Source organism: Amphiprion ocellaris, chromosome 22 (assembly GCF_022539595.1).
Source record: "Amphiprion ocellaris isolate individual 3 ecotype Okinawa chromosome 22, ASM2253959v1, whole genome shotgun sequence".
In the NCBI taxonomy this organism is placed as follows: domain Eukaryota; kingdom Metazoa; phylum Chordata; class Actinopteri; family Pomacentridae; genus Amphiprion; species Amphiprion ocellaris.
In genome coordinates, this window is record NC_072787.1 from 15,697,732 (window position 1) to 15,720,953 (window position 23,222).

The 23,222-nt window shown below is 43.2% G+C and overlaps 2 protein-coding genes across 9 annotated transcripts in view; both read left to right on the plus strand.

Annotated features, from left to right (window-relative positions):
- The first annotated feature begins 64 nt into the window (after positions 1-64).
- Positions 65-5,871, plus strand: rnf6 (ring finger protein (C3H2C3 type) 6). The gene is made up of 4 exons (XM_023273491.3): positions 65-204; positions 1,240-1,395; positions 1,590-1,754; positions 2,256-5,871. Exons 2-4 carry the CDS (start codon positions 1,254-1,256, stop codon positions 4,106-4,108), a joined length of 2,160 nt encoding a protein of 719 aa, XP_023129259.2. The 5' UTR covers positions 65-204; positions 1,240-1,253; the 3' UTR covers positions 4,109-5,871.
- Positions 5,872-8,050: 2,179 nt separating this feature from the next.
- atp8a2 (ATPase phospholipid transporting 8A2) overlaps positions 8,051-23,222 on the plus strand; it is a 55,732-nt gene continuing 40,560 nt past the window's right edge. For 2 of the 8 annotated variants that reach the window (XM_035949133.2, XM_035949234.2), the window contains exons 1-8: positions 8,052-8,311; positions 10,554-10,655; positions 14,907-15,084; positions 18,252-18,351; positions 19,380-19,478; positions 20,682-20,727; positions 21,025-21,065; positions 23,049-23,122. In XM_035949133.2, the coding sequence (XP_035805026.2) occupies positions 8,269-8,311; positions 10,554-10,655; positions 14,907-15,084; positions 18,252-18,351; positions 19,380-19,478; positions 20,682-20,727; positions 21,025-21,065; positions 23,049-23,122 (683 nt within the window). In that variant the 5' untranslated portion in view covers positions 8,052-8,268. Of the gene's footprint in view, positions 8,312-10,553; positions 10,656-11,479; positions 11,526-14,133; positions 14,290-14,906; positions 15,085-18,251; positions 18,352-19,379; positions 19,479-20,681; positions 20,728-21,024; positions 21,066-23,048; positions 23,123-23,222 lie in introns of those variants that run through there. The other 6 variants (XR_004847517.2, XM_035949195.2, XM_023273613.3 and 3 more) reach the window with 6 other exon arrangements.

Sequence of the window (23,222 nt, forward strand, 5' to 3'; positions counted from 1 at the left end):
AACGGAAGGAGTTACTTGAATTATTTTTCTGATGTGCATTCCTGCAAACCTTGAGCTGTTTTGTGGATGTGGTGTCACCTAGGAACTAACGTAGCCATGCAGGTTGTTTTGACGGACAGCGTAGTGTGGCACCACTGGTCCCATCTTGGTTTGAGAGAGAAGGAAGAGCAGAGCGAAACGTCCATATTACAGCTGCTTTGTCAGGTACTAAATTCCTTTAACTGTCACTGTGGTGTGTTATCAAAGTCTGCTAGGGTTAAGCGTTAAGTTTCACGTACATCGTCTGCTTCATAGATTTGTCTGTCATATTAATGTACGCTGAGTTATTCAGCCTTGCAGCTCGCTGGCGGCTCAGCTATCAGAGCTAACTGCTGTCGACAGATTGCCATTCGCTAACGCTGGTTGTGCTAACATGCTAGCGTTCAGTTAGCAACTGAAGCATTGCGCATTCAAAATGACACTTGGCTTTGTTGAAATGTCTACAAAACTGACTGTGGTGTTTGGGCGGTGATGCAGTTAATGGTTCCTGAGAGGTAACATCTCGTTTATGTAATTCTTTAATTGTGCTGACGAGATTCTTTGTCTTTCCTTCTTCGCCCTGCGTTTACATGGAGGAAACCTCCGTTTAGTTTATCATGTCCCGCCTCTTTGCAGCTGTGATTGGACGCCTGGCGTGTCAGTCAGGGAGACTAGGCCGTTGATTGGTGGTTAACCAGGATGACAACGCCAGTTTCGCTGCTTTATTCCCCTGCCTTCAACATGGCCTTCCGTAGATTCTGTTGTTACTTGGCTAGTATTGGCTAACATGAAGACTATGATGTTTTTATGATGCTTCTTGGCTGTCACTTTCTGTGAATTAATCAAGCATTTGTTTATACGGTAAATTAGATGAATTCCCGCCGCTAGCCTTGGGGCTAAACGTTAGCAAGATTACCGTAGCCTTAGCCAGTGTCTTGCTGGTGGAGTATTTGGATAGAAAATGGATGTCGTTGATTTAACTGTCGCCCTTGGATAGATTAGTCTGTGAAAGGCAACGTTGATCAAACATCTTTAGTCGAGCAGAACGTTTGTTCCTTATCTGTGCAGAATAGAAACAAATAGACATTAGCTGTTGCATTTCTTACTCTTGTACTGCCTATTATAAGGACAAATGAGCATGTCCACTTGTGTACAGCTGTAGTTGCCAGCTTTAGATGACACCTCATCCGTGACTGACACCCTCACTCATCTGTCTGACAGCACTTTTCACGGTGATGGACCCTCCTGGTGGGGGAGACGAACGGCGGAGGCAGGCAGAGCGTCTTCGACGGGAGGAGGCATACTATCACTTCATTAATGAACTGAGTGAAGAGGAGTACCGCTTAATGAGAGACAGCAACCTGCTGGGCACCCCGGGTGAGGAGAGCCACGCAATGTTTAAACACTGATTGGGATTGTGAATATAGCCTTATTCACACATATTTTAAGTTTAAAAAATAGACTTTATGTCATAGTCTCAAAATCTCTCAGGATATAGGAGAAAGGATTGTTGTTTTTAACCCGCTGATGTTGACAGCACATAAGAGCCTGTATGTCCATATATTTCACAGGAGAGGTGACTGCAGAGGAGCTTCGGCAGCGTCTGGATGGCGCAAAAGAGCGTGTGTCATCTCAGCCCCGTACTGAACAGCGCTTGCAGACTGCTGAATCCGGAGAGCAACAGAGCAGTAGCAGTGAAGGAGAGGAGAGAGGGGCTGGAGGGAGGCGTGTGCCAGGTAGGATAAAGGGAAAGGGGTCTTGTCTCCATCTGATCTTTCCAAATCTGGTTTTTACTTATCATGATGTCATATGATTTTGGTCAAGTCACTGTTGAATAATGATGATGCCCCCCCCAAAAAAGCTACAGAAAAACACTGAATAATCTTCTGAGACTTGACAGTAAAAATTATGAGAACCAAGCACTTACTGATAATAATTTACTGCTTACGAAACATTTTACATATATTATGTAGTACATATAATGATGAATGTTTTATTTTAGTTTGGCAAGCTGGGCATTGACATGGTTTAAACAGTGCAACCCACTATTATTTTAGCCTGGAGATGCTGTGAAAGTGCTTGATTTGAGTCACATCTGAAATGTCTTGGCTTTAACTGTCATTGCTAAAAGTGAAGACTAGAAAACTGCTATGTTTCTGTTTTCGTATGAAGAGAATAGATTTTGTGGTGAAAGCTTGTTAGCTTACTTAATCTTACCCGTGTTTGTTTTTTAACAGGAGGCACGGAGCCTGGAGCAGAAGCTTCTAATGGTGACTCACTACTGGAGTGGCTGAACACTTTCAGACGCACTGGTAATGCTACTCGCAGTGGGCAGAGTGGCAATCAGACTTGGCGTGCTGTGAGTCGGACCAACCCTAATAGTGGAGAGTTCCGTTTTAGCCTGGAGATCAACATCAACCATGATCAGCCGGAACCAGGGGAGCATAGTGACACTGTGGACACTGCAGAGCTGCCAGTGACTGCCCCAAACTCAAATTCACCTTCGATACGCACTGCTTCCACCTTCTCTAGCTCTCGCCCTTCAGCCACACCAAGGCCAGCCCCGTATCCCTCCACCCGCCCAACCATCAGCAGGAGGATGCAGACACGGCGTACACGCAGCAGCACTACTACACTTTCTATGAGCCCCCCTGCACTTCCTCCACCAGTGGCCACCCCGACCACTGCTCAGAGGAGAGGGGCCACTTTGCACTCTTTAGCACCACCTCCCACTGTTTCCAACCCTCCTCTGGATCAAGCAACATCTTTACAACATCAAGTCCTGAATGTAGAAGAAGACCAGGGGCGTGATGATGTGTCTGCTTCTATAGACTGTCCCCGGGTGTCACCCCAGTCTGGGTCACAGGACCCAGCAGTGGGACATGAATCGCGTGGCAGTAGGACTCGATCGCGTGGCCGTGCACGCAGGGCTGCAGCAGGGAATGGGGTTTCGTCTCGTGTGTCAAGGCGAAGTCGTTCCCCTTTGCACAGAATACCTGTTGTCAGTACCACTTCGCCATCCAGCAGTGGCGTCAGTGGCTCTACAGTCCATACTGTTGAACCAGGCAGTGGCACAACCTCTGTGTCAGTGGAGACTGGCGAGGCTGTGTCAGAACCAGTTGTTCTGACGGAGCCAGCTGCGGAGGCAGGAGAACGTGAGAGTGAATCACATGTAATAGGAGCAGGAAGTTCAGCAGTGCGGCGGCATCCAACTATCATGTTGGACCTTCAGGTTAGAAGGATTCGGCCTGGTGAAAACCGTGATCGGGACAGCATTGCTAGCAGAACAAGATCTCGTGCCCGGGTGGCTGAAAATACCGTCACGTTTGAAAGTGACAGTGGTGGATTTAGACGCACCATTTCCCGCTCTGAGCGAGCTGGGATCCGCACCTATGTGAGCACTATCCGGATTCCACTAAGGCGCATCAGTGAAACTGGTCTGGGGGAACCCAACTCAACCGCCCTGCGCTCCATCTTGCGCCAGATCATGACTGGATTTGGAGAGCTTAGCTCCCTCATGGAGACAGAGGCTGATTCTGAAACTGTTGCACCTAGCCACACAGATGCTAGTGGTACAAATAGTAATATCAGTCCAGCTGGTCGTCTGCATACACATGAGAGCGCGCCTGGCCAGGTTGGTACAGGTGGGGTGGTTCAGGAGAGGGTGGGGCTGGTGGCAAGTGAAGAGGACCAGGGTGGGCAGGCCAGACTCGGAGGAGGAGTAGTGAGTGCCACAGATGGACGAGCCACCAGCAGAGACACCAACAACCTGGTAGAAAATGGTACTCTACCCATCCTGCGGTTGGCACACTTCTTCCTGCTCAATGATGAGGAGGATGACGAACATCCTAGGGGCCTGACCAAAGAGCAGATTGACAATCTATCGACACGTACCTATGGTCAGGCCAACCTTGAGGGGGAGATGGGTCGTGCATGTAGCGTCTGCATCAATGAGTATGCTCAAGGCAACAAGCTGCGCCGCCTGCCCTGCTCCCATGAATTCCACATTCATTGCATTGACCGCTGGCTCTCTGAAAACAACACCTGCCCCATCTGCAGGCAGCCTATACTTGCAGTGCATCATGACTGACCTATTTGCTCATAAACACAACTGTCATGCTCCTAGCTGGCTGAACTGAGCAGATCCAAGTTGGCTTTGCATGTACATAATGCTTTCATGATTTAATTTCTTTGAAAATATCCATTGTGCTGAAGAAGGTTGAACCAAACGTGTGGGAAAAAAAGAAACTATAAATGCAAAGAATTAACAAAACTTTATTTTTTTAGACTCATTTTTTTCTGCAAGTCATTTTATTTTCTTCTTCCTGTGACCTAGTTCACTGGTCTCTACCATAAAGCTTCAGAGGCCAATGTCAATAGATGGCATTAATGCTTAAGGAGCTCCTGTAGCTGCTGCTGAATAGTCTCACTTTAACTCTTTGATGTCTGATACACGTGACGTCTCTTTGTCACAACTGGACTTTAAAATTCACTGCTAGACTGGATTTAATCAGTATAAACTGTAAATAACTCACCACTGCTTGTATTTTGAAGGTTTTGAAGCAAGACGCTCCTCATATGCCATCTGTTTAGAATGGAAACGGGAAGACTTTAGTTTTTTTTTTCTAACATTCGCCATTTTAAAGCTATGGCATAAATTTTAAAGTGTCCCTTTACAGTTGGTTAAGAAATGTATGATTTATTGGGATGTGTATGAGCTATGTATTTAATTTTGAGATAAGTTTTATTCTGTACGTCTAGTATTATTTGTTTAAGCCCTTAAAATCCATGTAATTGCAATATAGAATTCATCCATTAAAGTCACCCGTTAAAATCAGCTACTTTGACATCATTAACATTAGCCATATAAGCAGCACAATTCAAATGACATGCAGAAGGCATGTGATAATCAGGAATTGAGACTTGTTAGAGTTGTGCAATATGGAGAGAAAAGACAGTATTGTTTCTTTTGCTGTTAATTGTTGTTTACATTATCATGCCTGATTATCATCTCCAGTTAAAGTCTTGTTAACTCTGAAATCAGTGTTTCCTCTCGGTTTCTGTTTCGGATATATGCCTGACACAACCTGTGTCATGAAGTTGCTTTACGTAGTGGGAAGGAAAGATTTGGGACACAAAAAACAGAAAAGTTGATTTTAACTCAGAAATCCTTATTCATGAGATTAGTACAGCAGCATTGATGATGTTTGTATCACCTGCTTCAGCGCTGACTTCCAAATTTTCCCAAAGCCTGATGAGAATCTACTAACACATTTCTTCTTGATTGGGTCTGTCACAGTGCAGTGGTCGAAATCTATCTCAGTGCAACTCATGAATAAGCCAGTGTTGGTAATCTGTTATTCCTGTATCTTCTTTATGGTTTGTTTTTACATTAACATGCACAGATATTGCATTTCTAGTGTAGAACCGGTGGATTATTTAGCTGAACCACCTAGTCAGTGTGTTTCCACCAGAGTCACTTTGTACATCAACAGTTACAGTACACAAGAGCTACTACACCTCTGCAGTTAACAAGCAAAACTGCAGGATGGATGCAGTATAGTGTGTAAGGATGTGTGAGAATGCGGTTAAGTATGTCTGGTTTAATCGTATGTGTGTGCGGGAAGGAACGTTCCAGTCATAAACCTGGTTCTCAGAGAGCTTTTGTTTGACTAATGTCCACCTTGCAGAGGATTGTGGGCAAACAGTTCAGAAGTGAATATTTATTCTAGTCCTATTTAATAAGATGGAAATCCACCTTTGAAATATGAAATGTGTTACGTTAAAATGTGATGAGAGTAAATAAAAGTTATGATGAATATGTTACTATGTAATAAAATGACGACATGGCAAGTCTCTCACTCTCATATTTAAGTTTACTGTAGTTTGTTGACAGCAGTGTATAAATTGGTATAAAAGCGTTCTTAAAGATCCTTTTCTCACTGTTAGAATGTCTTTTTTTTGTCTAGTCATGCTCTGGATTTTTAGGGACAGCTACACCTGATGTGGGCTGAGAAGCTACAGAGACCATGAAGAACAACCACCTCGCCGTTAATGGTGTCTTCATCCGCTGGTTCACTGAGGTAGACATGCCTTCTCCTATTCTTCATTCAGTCCATATGAGGAAAAATACCTGCTGTAATCTAGTGGGAATAACCTGGGGGACACGTTCAGTGCAGCAATGACAGAGGATTTGCAACACCACCAACATTATTGAGACGTGATGAAGTTCTGAGTGTTTAATCTGAAGCCTTGAAACAGAAGTTCTATCAAACACTCAACATGAAGCAAAACTGCAATGACCACTTGAAATCGTTATATATCAAGCACTATTTCAGAATATGAGAGCATTTGATTATCCAGTAATCACAATATATCCTCCAATAATAGAAGCTATTGTCCACTATCAGTGTTCCAGTGGCGCCTGTGAGCTGAGATTCTGTTTACAACGTGGTAAATTTAATGCTTTAAATTATCCCTACCAAGCCAGCGTTGTTTATCGTTTACACCATCCCATATGTCTGCAATCTACACTACACCTAAGTGTGATATCAAACTGCTTACATTTTCTTGTGTTTCTCCAAGTTGTTTACAGACAATAAATCTGCAGAAAATGGTATTAATTAACTGTCGGAGTACTGAAATGCCGCCACTGATATTATTTAATCATCAAATCTGACAGTTATTTTTTTGATAATCGATTAAAAAGCATCCATTATCATTCCCTAGATCAAACTAAAGCCGCGTATGTATGTATTTGATTTCATACACTATGTGATTAAGTGAAGCCACAAAGGACAGGATCGGAAACATCAGAGCTGCCCTTCAAAATAAGAGTATGCTAATAAGCATTTTGAAGATTGCATTTTACTCGCTTGTTAAATGGAGGACAGCAACTAGCAACCATACTTTGATTTGACATTTAGTATTTTTTAAAACTGTCCTGCTGAGTTTCCTAAGCCTAGGTTGAAAGCTTCTTGTTTTGTACTATGATTGCTTTCCACATGTACTCCACACTCAAAACACATTTAATTTACAGCAGTTTTAAATAACGTAAAGCTAAATAACTCCACTGTACTAGGCTGTAACTAAGACTTTTTTTAAAATGAAAAATGATTTATTTGGCAAATTTATGCCAAATTTGTAAATAATGTCCATATCAATAATCAAACAGTAATTTATTCTTTTACACTGGACTGTAAAATTACACTGTTTTTCAATGTGTTTAAATCAGCAAAGAAATATGTATAATAAGGATTGGAAAATGGAAAGTCATCTTCATTTTACTGTTTTTTTAATACTTTCTTTGTTATGTTAAATTACAGTTAACATCTATTAAAATCAAAGAAGAAAAATATTTACTTGTGGACTGCACAAAACAAAACAAACAAAAAATCCCACTAACAACCACAATAAAAAGGCCAAAACTGTATATAATCTCCACACTGAAAATGTGTATTTTCACAAATAGCAATTTGTTCTTTTGCAATGTGTGGCTATAAAATTATACAGTTTTACTGTATTTAAATAAATAAAAAAATATTATTTTACATAGATAGATAGATAGCCATTATTTCTATATTCATTTGAATTTACGCTTTAAATATGATTGAAAATTGTTTACATTTTCATTTATCATTTCCATCAGTGTATAATATGTGACTTAAATATATAAATAAATCCATATTAGATTAACTGCAATGAACAGGGCACACCCAAAAGATTCAAACAGACTTCTAACTTGCAAAAATACATGTTTTGTTTTGTTTTTAATTTGCAAAAATGCATGTATTTTTGCAAAACACGTGTATTTTTGCAAGTTGGACTTTGGAACAGTCTTTTTGAAAGCTCAGTCAACTAAAAATGAGCAAAACTTACATTCCCATTAAACAAACTAGAAAAGATAAGTTTATCTAAAATAAATTTAAATCTATTTAATAGTCTAACGTGCTTTCAAAGTGAAGTACGCTGGGATGTCTTTATCCTAAGGTGCTTTATTTTGAAATCTGCAAGCGGATTTGGCGCAGCCTTCCCTCGGTACGTTGTGTGGCTGTCTGAGAGCTGTCCTCCGCTATAACATCACCTCCAACCGACAAATAATGATCCCCGACCAGCAGCAGCAGCAGACGACACGGCGGCCGCAGTCCGGGCCCGGAGCAGCGTCCCTCCGCTCGGTCGGTGCGCCATGAGCATGAAGCCGCTCCGGCCTCCTCATCTCAGCCACACCGACACTCGATCACCACCAGCAAGATGTATTTCAACCGGAGAGGCAAGAAGATACACAGCGAGGGAGGTAAGCTGTAGAATAAACATCACACCTTATTTAATCTTTGCTCAGTCGCCGCTAACACTGGTGTCCTGTCAGTGCCCGTCTCATTACCGGGCCTGTCATTATTGTGGACACAGCGGCCTGTATGGAATCGTGCGTATTTGTTATGTGCTTGGCATAATAACGGGGATCCGTATTGTTCGGGACTGCGGCATGCATATGGAGTGACTTGCTGTACCGGTATTTATCCTCCAGTCTTACTCATTTTTGTTGGCACCGGTTGGGAATACAAGGGCAAGACTGCAGGTGCCTGAATTTTTATATAACAGAAATGCTGTGCCAGGAAAGATAAGAGCATAATAATTCTTGACTGGATGAGTGTGTGACCTTATCACTGTTCCTGGAATGAGTTGTATGTCCTGTGTCATCATTGTGGTATTATATAATTGTGTTGCAACATGTTACTGTAGCTTGTAATCACGGATGGCACCATGTTTTGACTGAGTGGAGTCATGTAAGTTATTTTGCACGCGAAAAAAAAAAAACCCGGTGCGCCTGTAGATCAATCCAAGAACAGCCTATTACCTTGGACTTAACCACCACGTGACTGTCTAAGAAACGCTCCTTGGAAATGAATCTCACCTCACCTTAATGACACCCACACCCAGAGTCACCTCACTGCACTCTGCACAGAAAGAGATCTGATCAGGGGCCCCACTGAAACAAACTGTACTGTCTCAGTTTTTATTTATTTATTCATTCTAGCAGAAAAAATCTCAGAATAAAAGAGAAGATGGGGGATGTTTAAACAAGAGGCTGCATCGGATGATTCCACACACATTGGACTGGATTGTCCTGGAAGAGAGGAGCATGTGTTTGTGTCATCCAGTGGCTTTTAATAGTGACTGGCACATATTGTCAGGCTGCTTTTGCTGTTGTGTGTCTCTGTGTGTGGCTGCATGCCTCTTCGGCTTCCAGAAATAGAAAGCAGGGCAAATTGTGAGCAGAGATGAGCGCCAACTGGGCCATGCTGTCTTCAGGCCAGAGGTTCCCAAATATTTATTTGTCACACACACACACACACACACACACACACACACACACACACACACACACACACACAAACACAACAGGGTCTTTTGACATGACACATTTTTTTTTGCCAGAAGAAAGGGTCAAATGTTAAAAGCAGCAGTTTGGGCTAGTTCAGAGGATGGCAACATGATTTTTTTAAGACTCGACTCTCGTTTTAATCCATTTGCCGTGTTTGTATTTTTTCTATTTAAATATATAAAATCAGATGGCCTCACAGTGAGTCACGCTGCTGTCGCCGCTGTTTGTTTTTTTCTTGTTTATATCAGGCCGGTTGATGTGAGATTTCTCGTCACACTAGTGGAGGCTATTTTGGCTTCACAGAGTCTAAAAAATTGTGTTGCTGCTGCTATATTTAAAGCGTAGCATGGGAAGGGAATGCTACTCTGGTGTGAGAGTGTACATGTGTTCCCTCCTGGGTTCTTCACGTTGTCTTTATTGTAATCTCCTGGAACCTGAGCTCTTGATTCTTTGCTCCAATTAGCGAGCTGCCACATCCCTGGTCCTGACGTGTGCCGCAAACAATCTGTCACATTTAGTCACACATAAACAAACATATTCACAAACTGTTATTAATTTATTTGTTTGTGTGTGAGAAGATCATAAATATTGCCTTTAATAGCACCTACTGGCAAACATACTGATGGAGAAGACACAAAATGCTTGAGAAAAGTATTTTGTCACAAAAACAAACTGTAATTGACATGTCCTCCAGTTTTTGCAGATTGCATTGGACAGTCTACAGGATTTGTATTTAAATGTAAGGCCACATCTTGTATCAGCGTTGTTTATGCGAGTCATGCAGCTCAGCCAACTGTCAACAATACATCTGTTGTGGGAAGATAATGACTGGTCGTCATGGCTGCCAAGCTACTGAAGATGCCATTTGGGAGATAGAGAGAGGCCTAATAAATTGCAGAAGCAAGGTGTTTCTAAGAGGCGGCCACAGGGGGGCACTCCTGGGCAAGGTTTTGATTAAGTTCATTTCTGCAGGAAGCTCTTCAAACTCTCATCTTTCACATTCAGGCATCTCACTGTTGATGCTTCCAGTGAAAGGCACATGCAGACACACTTACAGCACAGCTACTGACACCTAGATGTGTTGTGTGCGGTACAGTATGTGTATATTGACTTGTTGTCTTGTGTGTGTTGTTTTCTCCTGCCGCGGCCTCAGAGCAGTTAGTGTTGACCACCATTAGGCAGGAGGCCTCTGAACTGCAGGACCAAGGCCAAGGCGCTACCATGCGTGCCCGCCTCACAGACAGGTTTGACAAAAGTGAGTTTGCTCGAATTAGACTGGATGATCCCCCCCCGTTTGTGTCCGGCGTCCCCCAAAGGTGCATGTGCAAACGGCTAGGAGCAGGCGTCTCCCAACCCCCGGCCCTCAAGAGCTACAAAGTCGAGCTACTTACACGAGTGTGTCTGGTTCTTGGCTGAAAAGGTTAAGACATGTTATTAGTGCTGCGGACCCTGAATAATCTGTAGCTCCTCGGGGCCTGGAGTCATGAATGCTGAACAGGACTTACACCTCTCACTGCATGTGCTCGTAGACAGCGGTGACACCAGACCATGCTGGTGAAGACAGATCGATGTGCACTGGGATCTTTGAATATGAACGCATGGTGCAGAAGACAACACATGCATGTCTGGACATGGCATGCCTGAACAGAGCATGTACATGAACACTGCTGCATGCATGTATGACTGTTAGCTGGTTCTAGCGTCGGGCAGCTGCTGCATGCTGGGACCTTTCATGTTCTCTGGCATTAAAAGATGTACATTCACCTGTCTGTGTGTGTGTGTATCCATAATGCAGTGTCAGTGTGTGTGTGTGTGTGTGTGTGTGTGTATACGTGCATATGCATACAGCAGTATAATGTGTGCGTGATGCAGTCGCACCTGTAGGATTATCAGGTTATGGATTAGCAGCAGGTGAAGTTGCAGAGCAGACAAAGAGAGGATTATCGTGTTCGCTCACTTGGCCTGTAAGAGGCTTTCTTGCTTTACTTCCTTTCTCCGCTATGGTGGCAAATGGACCCACTGGGAATGATAGCGACCGAGTCAGCCGGGACCTTCGAGTAGGGCCTTCACGTCACCTAGGAGACCAGGACAGCAATGGGACGTTGGGGCAGACGACGCTCTGTTGGTAATGCTTTCCGGATGCTCCACCCTGAGACATGGACATGTAGGGGGGGAGACGTTTTCTAATTGAATTAAAACAAGTGGGTTGTTGCGCCTTAGCGTTTAGCTCAAGAACGGTTTGACATGACCTGTGGCCGTCACAGGATTACAACCTGAGGCTTTGCCGTCAGGGGCACTGAGAAAAAAGCAACTCTGATTTCAGCCACCAAAGTGCAATTATATCTAAACTGCTCTGACAGATTTTCAGATAATAAAAATGGAATCAGCCAGAATGTGTCCCAAGTGGAGCTAGTGGGGGTGGGAGTGCTTCATCAGCTGGTGGTAATTGTAGTTATTCCACTATAGTCGCTGTTATGATAAGTAGCTATTTCCTTTCATTCTCATTTCATGTCTGGGCTGGATGTTTGGTGGATAGTGTGTCTCTATTAGGCGTGATTGAATTACATGGGTAATCAGCACAGAAGCTACATTTGTGCCGCTTAACACACAATCTGAGACAAACGCTGAGGAAGACCCCCGTCACGGTGGCTGACATATGAGTCGTCTCCTGACTGAAGGCGGGGAGCAGCACCAAGCCAGAGTCCGGTGAAATATGCTCTGCCATTCTGGAAAAAGTGGATGAATTATGCAGCCTGTTTCCATCCATTATTCAGCAGCGTAGTCTGCTTTTTAACAGTGAAATTTTGGCACCAGGCCAGGTCAGCTTGGGTTTGGCCCAAAACACATATGTTAATAAGATATTATGAAGAAGTAAAATCTCTACATAACATTTACGGTGGATTTAACCATTTGCGTTTTCAGACTGTATTGTTTTGCTGTGGTAAATTAGTTTAATGACACAAGTATTGATGATAGAGAAGCAGTAAAAAGACTATAAAGCATCTCTACCTAATGGATGGAAGTTTGGCTATGCATATGATTGTTTTTTTTTTTTTTGTTTGTTTTTAGAAAGGGGACACTCAGCAACCAAATGGGTAGCTGGCTGCTGCAGAGTATGAGATCAGAGTGTTTGTTGAGAGCGGATCTGTCTAGTCTTACCTGTCCTGGCCGCAGGTTATCAGACCTGCGGTACCTGTCCGGCTATCTCGGGTGCTTCATGTGTAATTGACCTGGCTGTGCTCTGCTGGGGTTTTTTTAGCTGCTGACTCATCAGTGGTGCATCAGTAATGAGTTACGGAGGTGACTGCGCTCCTGCTCCATCAGAGATGAGTAACCGAGGCATTGATCTCCCCAGAAATGAATTAGAGCCGAAGTGGGCTGCTGAGAAAGCTGTTATTGATCTTCTTGGGAAAGGTAGAATCTAAGGGGGTTAAAAAGTAAAGGCATGGCAGGGAAAGTATTTCTACAAGCAGAGAAATGAACAACAAGGAGAGATAAGTATGATTAGAGAGGTGACAGAGGAGAAGATGACAAGATAGTTAGCATACATTGCCCTTCACTACCTTTGACCTTGCATCTTCCTTCATCATTTCCTTCTCTATCTTGATTGCCATTTGCAGCGAGGACTGCTGAGCTGTGATTGCGACTTATAGCTCTGCATGGAGCGGAGGTGATAGCCTGGGATACAGAGGTGGGAGATAGGCTGTTCATTATCAGTTTGCCCTCATAGACTTTGACCCGTGCTCTGTGCCTTTGTGCAGACACTTTGTGGGGCTGGTATGGAAGAGCACTTCACAAAGGTCTGAGGATGTCATGCAGGCTTCTTTTGCAGAGGTGAAAGTAAAGAGACCATGAAGGATAAATGCAAAAACTAAAGAAATAGCTCCTCAGTAGCTGTTTCCTGTAAGCACGCACGACTTAATGTCTCCTAAAATGGAAAAACGCCTGATGTGCCAGCAGGGATGATCCGAGCCTGTCTGGCTTACTTCTGGGTAATTTTACAATTTCTTCAGAACAACGTGCTTGAGTGGAAATATATCAATGTTAACCCAATTTTGGTTATTGATGAGGGGAGAGAATAAGCCATCTATAGAAGGATTGTAGCGCCGCAGAAATAGAGTTTCAGGACTGTGGAAATTCAATCTGCGGAACCCTGCCAGTGCTTATTCTTTTTTAAATTATTTATGCAATTAGCCTGCTGTTGTTTTCACTTAGAGACTCACCCGCAGACAGAGACACGGGGCACACATCTCTTGAAATGATACCCCAAACATGATCCCATAATAACTCTCGGGAGGAGTGATGCGTTCAGGGTCTCATTGCATATTTACAGCTGACACTTAAAGGGCTTTTGGGGACTGTATTAGAAGAAAATGACATGATTTGGAGAGTGCCTACCTGTGGTTTAACAGATAGATGCAATATGACACATGGATCTGAATGCAAGTTAATGATAAAGTGCAGAAACCTGTAGGAAATGCTGCTGCAGACGCATCACAGTTGGAGGAGCTTTAAAGTGATCTCCTGATGGCATGGCTCCTGCCTCACGGATGTCATTTGACCCATCTGTGCCTGTGACCACAAGAACCTGAGGCGATATCAGGCTTCTGGCCCTTTAAAAGCGGAGCCCCGGCTTTGCCTCTCCGCAGCGCTGAAGGAGCTCCATATGGTTCCCCTCGTTGTCTGAGCTGGTGAGCAGCTGGGAGGCAGGAGATCGTCCCAAACGCGTCCGGATAAAGGCTTCCCGAGGCGGCAGGTGTCCAGATGACACGGCGGCGGAGCTCACCGGGCCAGTATCTTCCACCGGGGCCGGGAGCTTCCTCTTTACCGAAGCCGAAGGAGGAGAGAGGAGGCTCGGACGCGCCGCCGCTGCATCCGTCCTCGCCCAGGTCCGCGGTTTGTTGTAGCAGCTGAGTAAACTGTGGCGTCCGATACCTGTTTGCGTTTCAGCGCCGGGGTTTTGCCGGTGGAAAGTGTCCGGCTGCAGGAGCTCCTCATTGCGGGGTTGGGGGTGAAAGAAGGAGGCGCAGATCACGACGCGTTAAAATGGTTGGAGACGACAAAGCCAGCCGGGGCGGGCGGGGATTCAGGAGGGGGGTCTGCGGGAGGAGAGGCGTCCTCTTCGGTCACTTTTGTATCCTAATATGCTCTCTTCTGTGCGGGGCTGCGTATGAACAAGTGCTGATAAAACAGACGGAGCCGGTGTGTTTGTTCGCCATTGTGCATCCCTCAGCACATCCATTATTACGCGGGGGGTCCCGTGGGCGTCGCGCGTGTGTGCATTGAAGAGCAGGGTGGCGGCGGGGGGGGGGAGTCACTAACGTCACTGAACCGACCCAACCCGCTCACATCAGCGTACAGTATCCTCTAGTACGAACTGGACCTTTTGAACTGTAAACCACGTCTCCCGTCTATGTCTCTGTCTCCCCTCCCTCTCTCTCTCCATCTCCCCCCTGTCTCTCTCTCTCTCTCTCTCTGCCTCTGTCTCCCACTCGCACTCACTCAGCCTCGCCTCTCTCCCATCAATCCAACGGTGCAGGACCCGCTTGCTCGTCCGCCGGTTACCGCAAGGCAGATGATGAGATGTCCGGGACCACTTCCCAGGCGGATCCCGTAGACGCCACGGCGCGGACGGTGCTGCTCAACCGGCCACAGAGCACCAAGTTCTGCGACAACCACGTCAGGTAGGTGCCGCTGCTTGGCCGTGCATGCACTGATTTACACTATGATCTGATTTGGTTTTACACTGAGCCCTGATGAGCAGCCAGCAGAGAAAATGCAACTCAGTTAAAGTGCACATCAAACCAGTGGCGCCAGAGTTATGATAGAAGTACTTTCTTGTGTTTTCTGCTTATTTTTCGACGATTTTCTCTTTATGTAATTATTCATGCCCCGTTTGAGCAGACCTATAATATAAGAAACTACTTTTTTTTCTCCTGCAGCTTGCATTTTGGAGGCAATAATCAACATTTTATTATCTTTATTGTAATAATATATATATATTCATTTATAGAGCACTTTTTAAAATTCAAAAGTGCTCCACAACTCAATACAATATCGTGTGTAAAACCCATCTTGAATAGACCTATATTGTAAGAAACTGCTTTTTTCTCCTGAAACCTGCAGTTTGGAAGTAACAATATATGTAACGAATACAAAGGTGAGAGAGAAACATCTTTCTCGAATATACAGAGAAACTGAGAAAAAAAATCTGAATCTGTCTCTCGCAAGTCATGAATTCATCCCATTTTAAAGCACAATATTGTCTATAAAAAACTAAAACAACATTAGAAAAGCTAAAATGTATCATTTAAAATGAGAAAAACACTTTAAAGGAAATTAAAACTCAAATATAAGGCTCTCAAAGTAAAATTTCTCTGACTGAGCCAACCTGATTTCCTCACCTAAACAGTTTGAACTATTTGTTGTCTTGCCAAAGGACACACCAGCATTGAATGTATGTTTACTCACAGGGGCGATACACCCACATTATCGGGTTGAAGGACGGTCTCTTCCAGCCTGTTTGTATGTTTTTCTACCAAACTGAGTAAAAAATAGACTTTGGACCACTGAGATTTCTTTCCCTCTTAAACACCGTTGTTGTTAGTTTTGTTGAAATTGCAGTCGCTCAAAGAAAAAATGTTGTTTTACTACTAAAACTGCAGCTTTAAAGTTGAAAATCCATTGATAAGACGCCTTAATAACTCACCTATTAGGTGATTGTTTGCAGCTCTGCAAATGGTGGAGGCTATAGAGAGAGATTCAAGCGTTCGACGTGACATGACAGTGTTGCTTAATCAATACATTATCACGAATATTTAAAGCTGCCCATGAAAGTGAAGTAATTACACTTACATGTGTTTGCATAAATTATAAACGGCACCTGAGCTGTTTATAAGCTCAAAGGTGTGTTCGCTTTGAGACATTTCGAGGAATCATTGTGGCACGACTTGTCGCTGGGTTTCACTGACGATAGAAGCTGTCTGATCTGATTCTTCAGGACTCAGTCAGAGGCTGTAAAGTGCGATTCTTTCAGCTATGACCTTCACTGGATTGAACAGCTCAGAAGAAGTGGAATCTTGGAGAACGCTTGTGTCAAATATGTGTCTGTGTGGATTTCCTGACTGTGTGTAATAATCTGTCCCAGGCAGGGTCGTGGACGGGGTCAAACAGAGAAGAATCTCTGTTTTTAAACGTCATCCCAGCTGTCATCGGCGTATACTGAGTCGAATAGTATTAAAGTTGGATTCAGACAGGCGCCACTGTAATTTGTCTCCTTGTCTTTACCTAATGTTGTCCCTGTTTTTATTTAACTGTGCTCGGCGCCACTGGGACCACTGGGCTCCTGTTCTGTCAGCTTGTTGTTACCATTCTGTCTTCTTGCCATTATTGTCAGCAGATTCAGTTTCACTGTTAAAAGTCAATTCCAACTCTTCAGATCAGATTAAGGCGGGTGCTCCGTGGCTTGTCCCATTGGCTCGCATGTCTTGTTCTGCAACCTGCTGCCTCCTGATTGGAGATCCAGGAGCTCGCTGGCTCCAGAGACCCGCCCTCTGATGTCCCTGTATTCCTGTAACGCTTTAGTTTGTGTTTTAAAGGTTCAATAGCTTTATTGATTTTCTTGAGATTAAAGCCTTGTAGCTTTTATCTGTATACTCAGCTCACCTCTTCTCCATCTCCCAGACCCTCCACTTTGATATTTTAATGTAGGCGTGTTTTTATACAGCAGGAGCATTAAATGCAAAGTAACAGGCTCATCCTATTCTGAGAAAAACACACCTGCCTGTTCTCTTCCACTTAGAGAACGAGTCCTCTCTGACTTTAAGTCAGTGTTTTATTGTTTTGGCATTTAATGTATGAAGAAGATGTTCTGTTTTTTATAAAAACACGACAAAGCCACACAGCGGCAGGAGAGCTTCATCCCTGCAGCTAACAGCTGCTAAGCAAGCTGGACATCTATACTATGAAAAATAACACAACCAGATGTTTTGGACTTTTTTTTTTCTTGTTCTAGTTGGAAATGTGTGTCGGAATCTGGTATCACTTGTCTTTAATTAGATTAAAGGAACTTTATCTGTTGCATCATAGGTGTAGTATCACTAACCGTGGGGTATCCAGAGCATCAGGGTCAGGATACTGGGTGTCTGTGCAACGCACTAACAGCTGTTGCTTCTTTCTTTTTTGTGTAATGTCCTGCTCTTTGTGCTTCTCGTATGTGTGAGTAAGATGGACGGAGTAAAGCAGTTATGGGTTTATCTCCTAGGAGATTGTGAATTGTGATTCCTTTGCATGCACTCTGTTCACTCATGCACACAAACGTGCACTGTCCATTAAACACAAGCCCTTGCAGGAGCCCTTACCCTCTACTCAGGCAACACAGGAAAAGGGAAAAAAAGGCAGGCCTTGACTTGAAGGTTGACTTTTTATTTTTAGCTTCTCTAAAAGCTCTTACTGTAGCTCGTGGCTATAACAAGGCTGATCAATGCAGCTGTCTGATCGATGCCACTGACTGACAGGTTGAGGTTGCCAAGGTTTCTTGCACCTATTTTTTGGGCTTTTGGGTCTAAATTTGTACAGTTGGATTAAACATCCCACTCTATTTATAGGTGTGATGTGTGTGCAGCCCATAATGGCTCTGTTTGCCCTCTCTGAGCACAATCGAGTGTTTCTAATAGATTTCCAAGTGCAGCAATATAACCAAATGGGGCTCTTTGTTATTCAGCCTGTCAGGGTTAAAATCATTAGCGCGCAATTTATGCATGAAATCCTACTTTTGCTAATGGATCCGTCCTCCATCTGTCCGAACGTAAACAAAGTGTAAAGTCTCTTCTCTGCCTGTCTGTTTCTGCAGCACCACCAAGTATGGGGTTCTCACGTTCCTGCCCCGGTTCCTGTATGAGCAGATCAGACGGGCTGCCAATGCCTTCTTCCTGTTCATCGCACTCATGCAGGTAAACCCCACGCACAACAACAGCTGCCAGCGCTCTTGGCTCAGACTGCTGTTTGTTTGGTTTCACTTGGATTCTCAGACCTACACAGGCTTTAAATGATGCATCCTGCAAAGGCTGATGTGAAATATTCCAGGGTTTTTTTGAAACGGAGGTGAACGATGTGCAGATTGCGATAAGAGGAGCGATTTTTAGTGGGAATTTTTGCATTTTTTTGCCGCCTAATTTTTAAAATAGTGATGTGTTTTCTTGCTGCCTTCTGTACCAAACATGTTCCCACATGTCTGGAGACTTTTCCCCCAAAAATTGCAGCTCCTGCGATAATACACTTGTCCACATTGCGATTCCAGTAATATTTTGAATAATTGTTCATCCCTAAATTGCACAGGTTTCTGAATTACTGTATTATGGATTTTGGGAGTAGCTGTCTAGATGACACAAGTTAACTTTAGGTAAATATTCTCAGAAACCCAGAGGGAATAGAATAAAACTAATAAATATTCATGTAAATATCAATGATAAATGTTGTACAAATGGCTTACTTTACAAGCATATGGCAGCATTTATAATTCAGTACATGTTTATCATAAATTTCCCTCACAACATGTATAGTCTGGCAGCTTTCTAAACTTGAAAAATACAAACTGAAGAAGAAACTTGATTTTTAGTAAAAAACTTCAAAATCCCTGCTGTAATCGTCACCTGACTGGTTGATGACAGGATTTTTCATGGATTGTCGGAAAAAAGGGAAAGCTTATTTTGCCTTTTTTCATCAAGATTTCTTCTTTGTGTGATTTGAAATACAGGGACACTGGGATGTAGAGAACAGCCCCCACCTCTACAGCTCTTTCCTCCAGTGTGCAAACTAAACAATTTATTCCCATGCAGCAGCCTAATGCATAAACAACTGATTTATCTGCGCCATCACTGGGATGACCATCCCAGTGATGGCCCATTATAGATGCTTTAAGCCACTCAACCCGCCCTGTCAGCAGTGATTTCTGAGTATTGTGTCTCCTGTCTCCGATCAGCAAATCCCTGATGTATCACCGACCGGTCGCTACACCACACTGGTCCCCCTCATCTTCATCCTCACGGTGGCCGGGATCAAAGAGATCATAGAGGACTATGTGAGTACCACAGTGGCCCTTTGCAACATTGTCTGAAGTTAGGTTGGGTTGGGGTTAGATTTTCACTCATTGAGAAAGATTTTAAGTTTGAGAGAGACATCCTGTTGTTATCTTAAAGAGTCCATGTGAGGCTTTTTGGGTGCATGAGAGATTTTAGTGCATGTAAAAGATCTTCAAACTCTGCACCTTACTAGCCTGAAATGCCTTGTTTGCAGGCCAGGCTTTTCTTCCATTAATTATTTACATCATTGTGTAACACATTTGTAGAACACCTGCCTCGGTAACGAGTTTGGCATGTCTTAAAACCGCTGCTGCAATTAGTCAAAATAATTGATGTTGTTATGTTGATGGTGAAAATGCGGCGTCATCAATATTCTTTTTTACCATCATGTTGTTTTTATTTACTTCAAATCATTATTATGAATGTTTTATTTCGGCATCACTGCATTGTTGTTGCATTAGGATGTCAGTTGTTTTTGACTCCGGTCATTGGTCACCTGCACTCTACGTTACGATCTTAGACTTTGCTTTAATCTACAGAAAGTTGGGTTTCTTTTGGAGTGGTGCCACTTATTTAAATAATGAGCCCAATTGTTTTGTTATTTTTGTAATGTCGGAGTCTCCAGTTTAACAGTTTTTCATTTTTGTGTGGAAAACTTTGTCTCCATTTCGTAATGTGCTGCTGTATTATGCAGCAACATACAATTTGTCAAAAAAAAAAAAAATAGATGAAATGAAATGGTCATTTTCCTTTTTTTAGAGGAAAAATAATCTTTCATATAAAGCAACTGATTAATAAAATCGTTGATAGATTAATTGTCTTTAGTGACAGCCTTACCCCCAAACAAAGAATGGGCAGCTTCCTTGCAGTCCGCCATTATTTCCTCGCTACAGATGCTTCTAGGATGGCTGCATCTATTTATTCACAGATGTGGTGTTACAGTACATAACCAACTTTACCTTGTTAAGCCGGCTGACCAATCAGAGCAGACCGAAGCCTTAAAGAGACAGGAACTAAAACGGAGCATTTCAGACAGAGGTGCTGCAGCAAGTACAGTATGAGAAAAAAAAACAGCTTGTTTTTGGACATTAAAGCATGAAAACATGTTGTAATAAAACCTAAAAAATACAGTCATGAATCTGTACACGTGCACGATATGGGCTCTTTACAAACTGATAAATCTTCATCTATGCTTATTACAGAAAAGGCATAAAGCAGACAACACTGTCAACAAGAAGAAGACAACAGGTATCGTTTGTGTGTGTGTGTGTGTGTGTGTGTGTGTGTGTGTGTGTGTGTGTGTGTGTGTCTATGGATGTGTGTGCGCTTGTCAAAGTGCATCGAGTGTCTGTGAGGTTTTCCATGGGTTCGCTTGCGTCTATTTGCGAGGGCTTTGTTTTCCTTTCACGGCTGGATGAATGGCTGTTGTGTGTCACTCATTATAGTGCAGGCGAAACTGCCGCAGACAAAAGTTTAGTCGCTATGAATACTGTATGAGAGCTGCTCTATAGGCTGACTGACGGCCGTGTTGTCCTTGTCTCTCAGTGCTGCGGAGCGGAGCTTGGCAGACGATTATCTGGAAGCAGGTATCACTATCATCACATACTTCAACCCTCGCTCACTTACACCTGTGCTTTTACTTTCTCTCTCTCTCTCTGTCAGTTTTGCTACTCAGTTTACTGTATTTTATTGGTATTAGTGACATAAAATGAAAGAAGTGTACAGATTAAAGATGCATTTCCTCTAACGGTGCTGAAAAAGTAGTAATTAAATGTGAAAATGAAACAAATAACATCCTGATAATTATTAACAAAACATTACACAGTTAGGAGTGAAATACTGCAAAAATGACAGCATTAACACAATAAAGTGATAGTGACACTATTAGGAAGTCAGGATTATGTTGTTGTTAGAGCAAATTTAATCTTTCTTACTGCTGCCAGATTTGATAAAGATGTGATAGCATTTTGCCTCCATCTCACCTGTTGTGCAATAAGAACTTATTTTGTCTGAGATTGTTTTCCAATATTTTTTGTGCCTTTTTTGTGTCCTGACTGTAGTTACCACGTCTGTTGGGTCAGAGTCTGTCTGTTCTTTGGATCCTTGACAGTAAAGAGACACTTGTCTAGCAGATATTGATGTTTTCTTGTGAGATGAAGTGTGTGTAGTTTTAGGACTGTCCAATATTTCAAACAGGAATATCTTGTATGTTGAGAAGTTAGATTTTCTCTGTTGGTTTTCAGTTCAGTGAGTAAAAAACACACTCATGCACAACTTTTCCTTCCATTGTGATCTCAACTGAAGCACAGTAACCCGAGCCAGATGAATGCCAGATGAGTGCTATGTATAATTTTGTGGATTGTTTTCAGTATTAAATGTGCATCTGTTTTCTTCAGATCTGGCCATCTAATCGGTTGAACTCATTAACAGAGTCCAGCTGTGTACAGCTTTGCTCCAGCAGGTCAAATCACATCAAATTTGAGTCACTGTTATGTGGGTGACAAGCGTGTATTGCAGAAATTAATCCCCATTGTTGCTCAGTGTCATGACAGGTGAAGGAATTTGTTCCAGCTGCCTCGGAACTCATTAATGCCTCTGTTGATGACAAGTAGGAACATGTAGTCCTCCTGGAATGCTTCATTTTCTGCTTTAACCTTGTTATAAGCCTTCAGTTCTGCGCTCATAAAACTCATTATGATTTCTACCATTAATTGCCATCAAAGGCATTTTTTTACACCCATAAAACACACAAAAAGTTCCCCTTGTGCTCATACATGATTGTTCATTCCATGGAATAGGATCAGTTGGGTGGTGCTTTGGCAGAAGTTCAGCTGGCCTTGAAGAAGGCCCTACAAGGAAGAGCTGTGTTCAGAAATCGATATTGCTGCAGTTATTTTTCCAGAGAACTGGGGTGTTTCTTGGAGTCGATCTTTCTCCTCGTCCCCTCACCCATAAAACTAGTGGTATTCTATTGTGCTTCAGCTTATGTCTGTTCAGATGACATCAGCTCCACATGTTTTCCTGCATCAGTTTACTGAAGTCACCAAATACTTTTCTTCCTATGAAATTAGGCAACGCAGAGGTTTTGTGGCCGCTCAAAGGCGTTGTCCTTTTTCTCAGACATTTTTAAAGTAACATTTTCTCTCTGTTTTTGAAAAGTGTCTTTCAAAAAACTACTGCTTTATAATATGTTTTTTAAATTGGCTGCAGCACTGCACCATCTGTCCTTGAACTGAGTTGAACTGTGAGCACATTTTTTCTCTTCTCCTTCTCTCTCATATCTACATTCTTACAAACTTAGTGTCTTATTCCGCTCTGACTCTGTTGCAGTTTTCATCAGAGCAGTTAAAGCGATGCGCTGCAGGTCTCACTGTCATCTTATCTCAGGTTTCTCTCTGTTGGCTGCATCCTTGCTGGTCACTGATTAACCTTCCCGCTGTTTTCTCTCTCTGTTGTCCTCTCTCACCCCTACAACTCCCCCTTACCCTCTGCTGTAACGCCCCTCTTTTTCTTCGGCCCCACCTGGTATTCTACCCCGTGCTGTTGCGCTGCTGCATCATGCCCACAAGGTGGCAGTAGGAGACATAGTGAAGGTGACCAATGGCCAACATCTTCCAGCTGACATGGTCATTGTGTCCTCCAGGTCAGACTCTGTGTGTGTGTGTGTGTGTGTGTGTGTGTGTGTGTGTGTGTGTGTGTGTGTGTGTGTGTGTGTGTGTGTGTGTGTGTGTGTGTGTGTGTGT

What these genes read in the sequence shown, in the direction of transcription:
- rnf6 (XM_023273491.3), top strand. Translation starts at nt 1,254, where the DNA reads ATGGACCCTCCTGGTGGGGGAGACGAACGGCGGAGGCAGGCAGAGCGT. An exon ending in CAACCTGCTGGGCACCCCGG is followed by an intron (nt 1,396 to 1,589) that starts GTGAGGAGAGCC and finishes TATATTTCACAG; the next exon opens with GAGAGGTGACTGCAGAGGAG. An exon ending in TGGAGGGAGGCGTGTGCCAG is followed by an intron (nt 1,755 to 2,255) that starts GTAGGATAAAGG and finishes GTTTTTTAACAG; the next exon opens with GAGGCACGGAGCCTGGAGCA.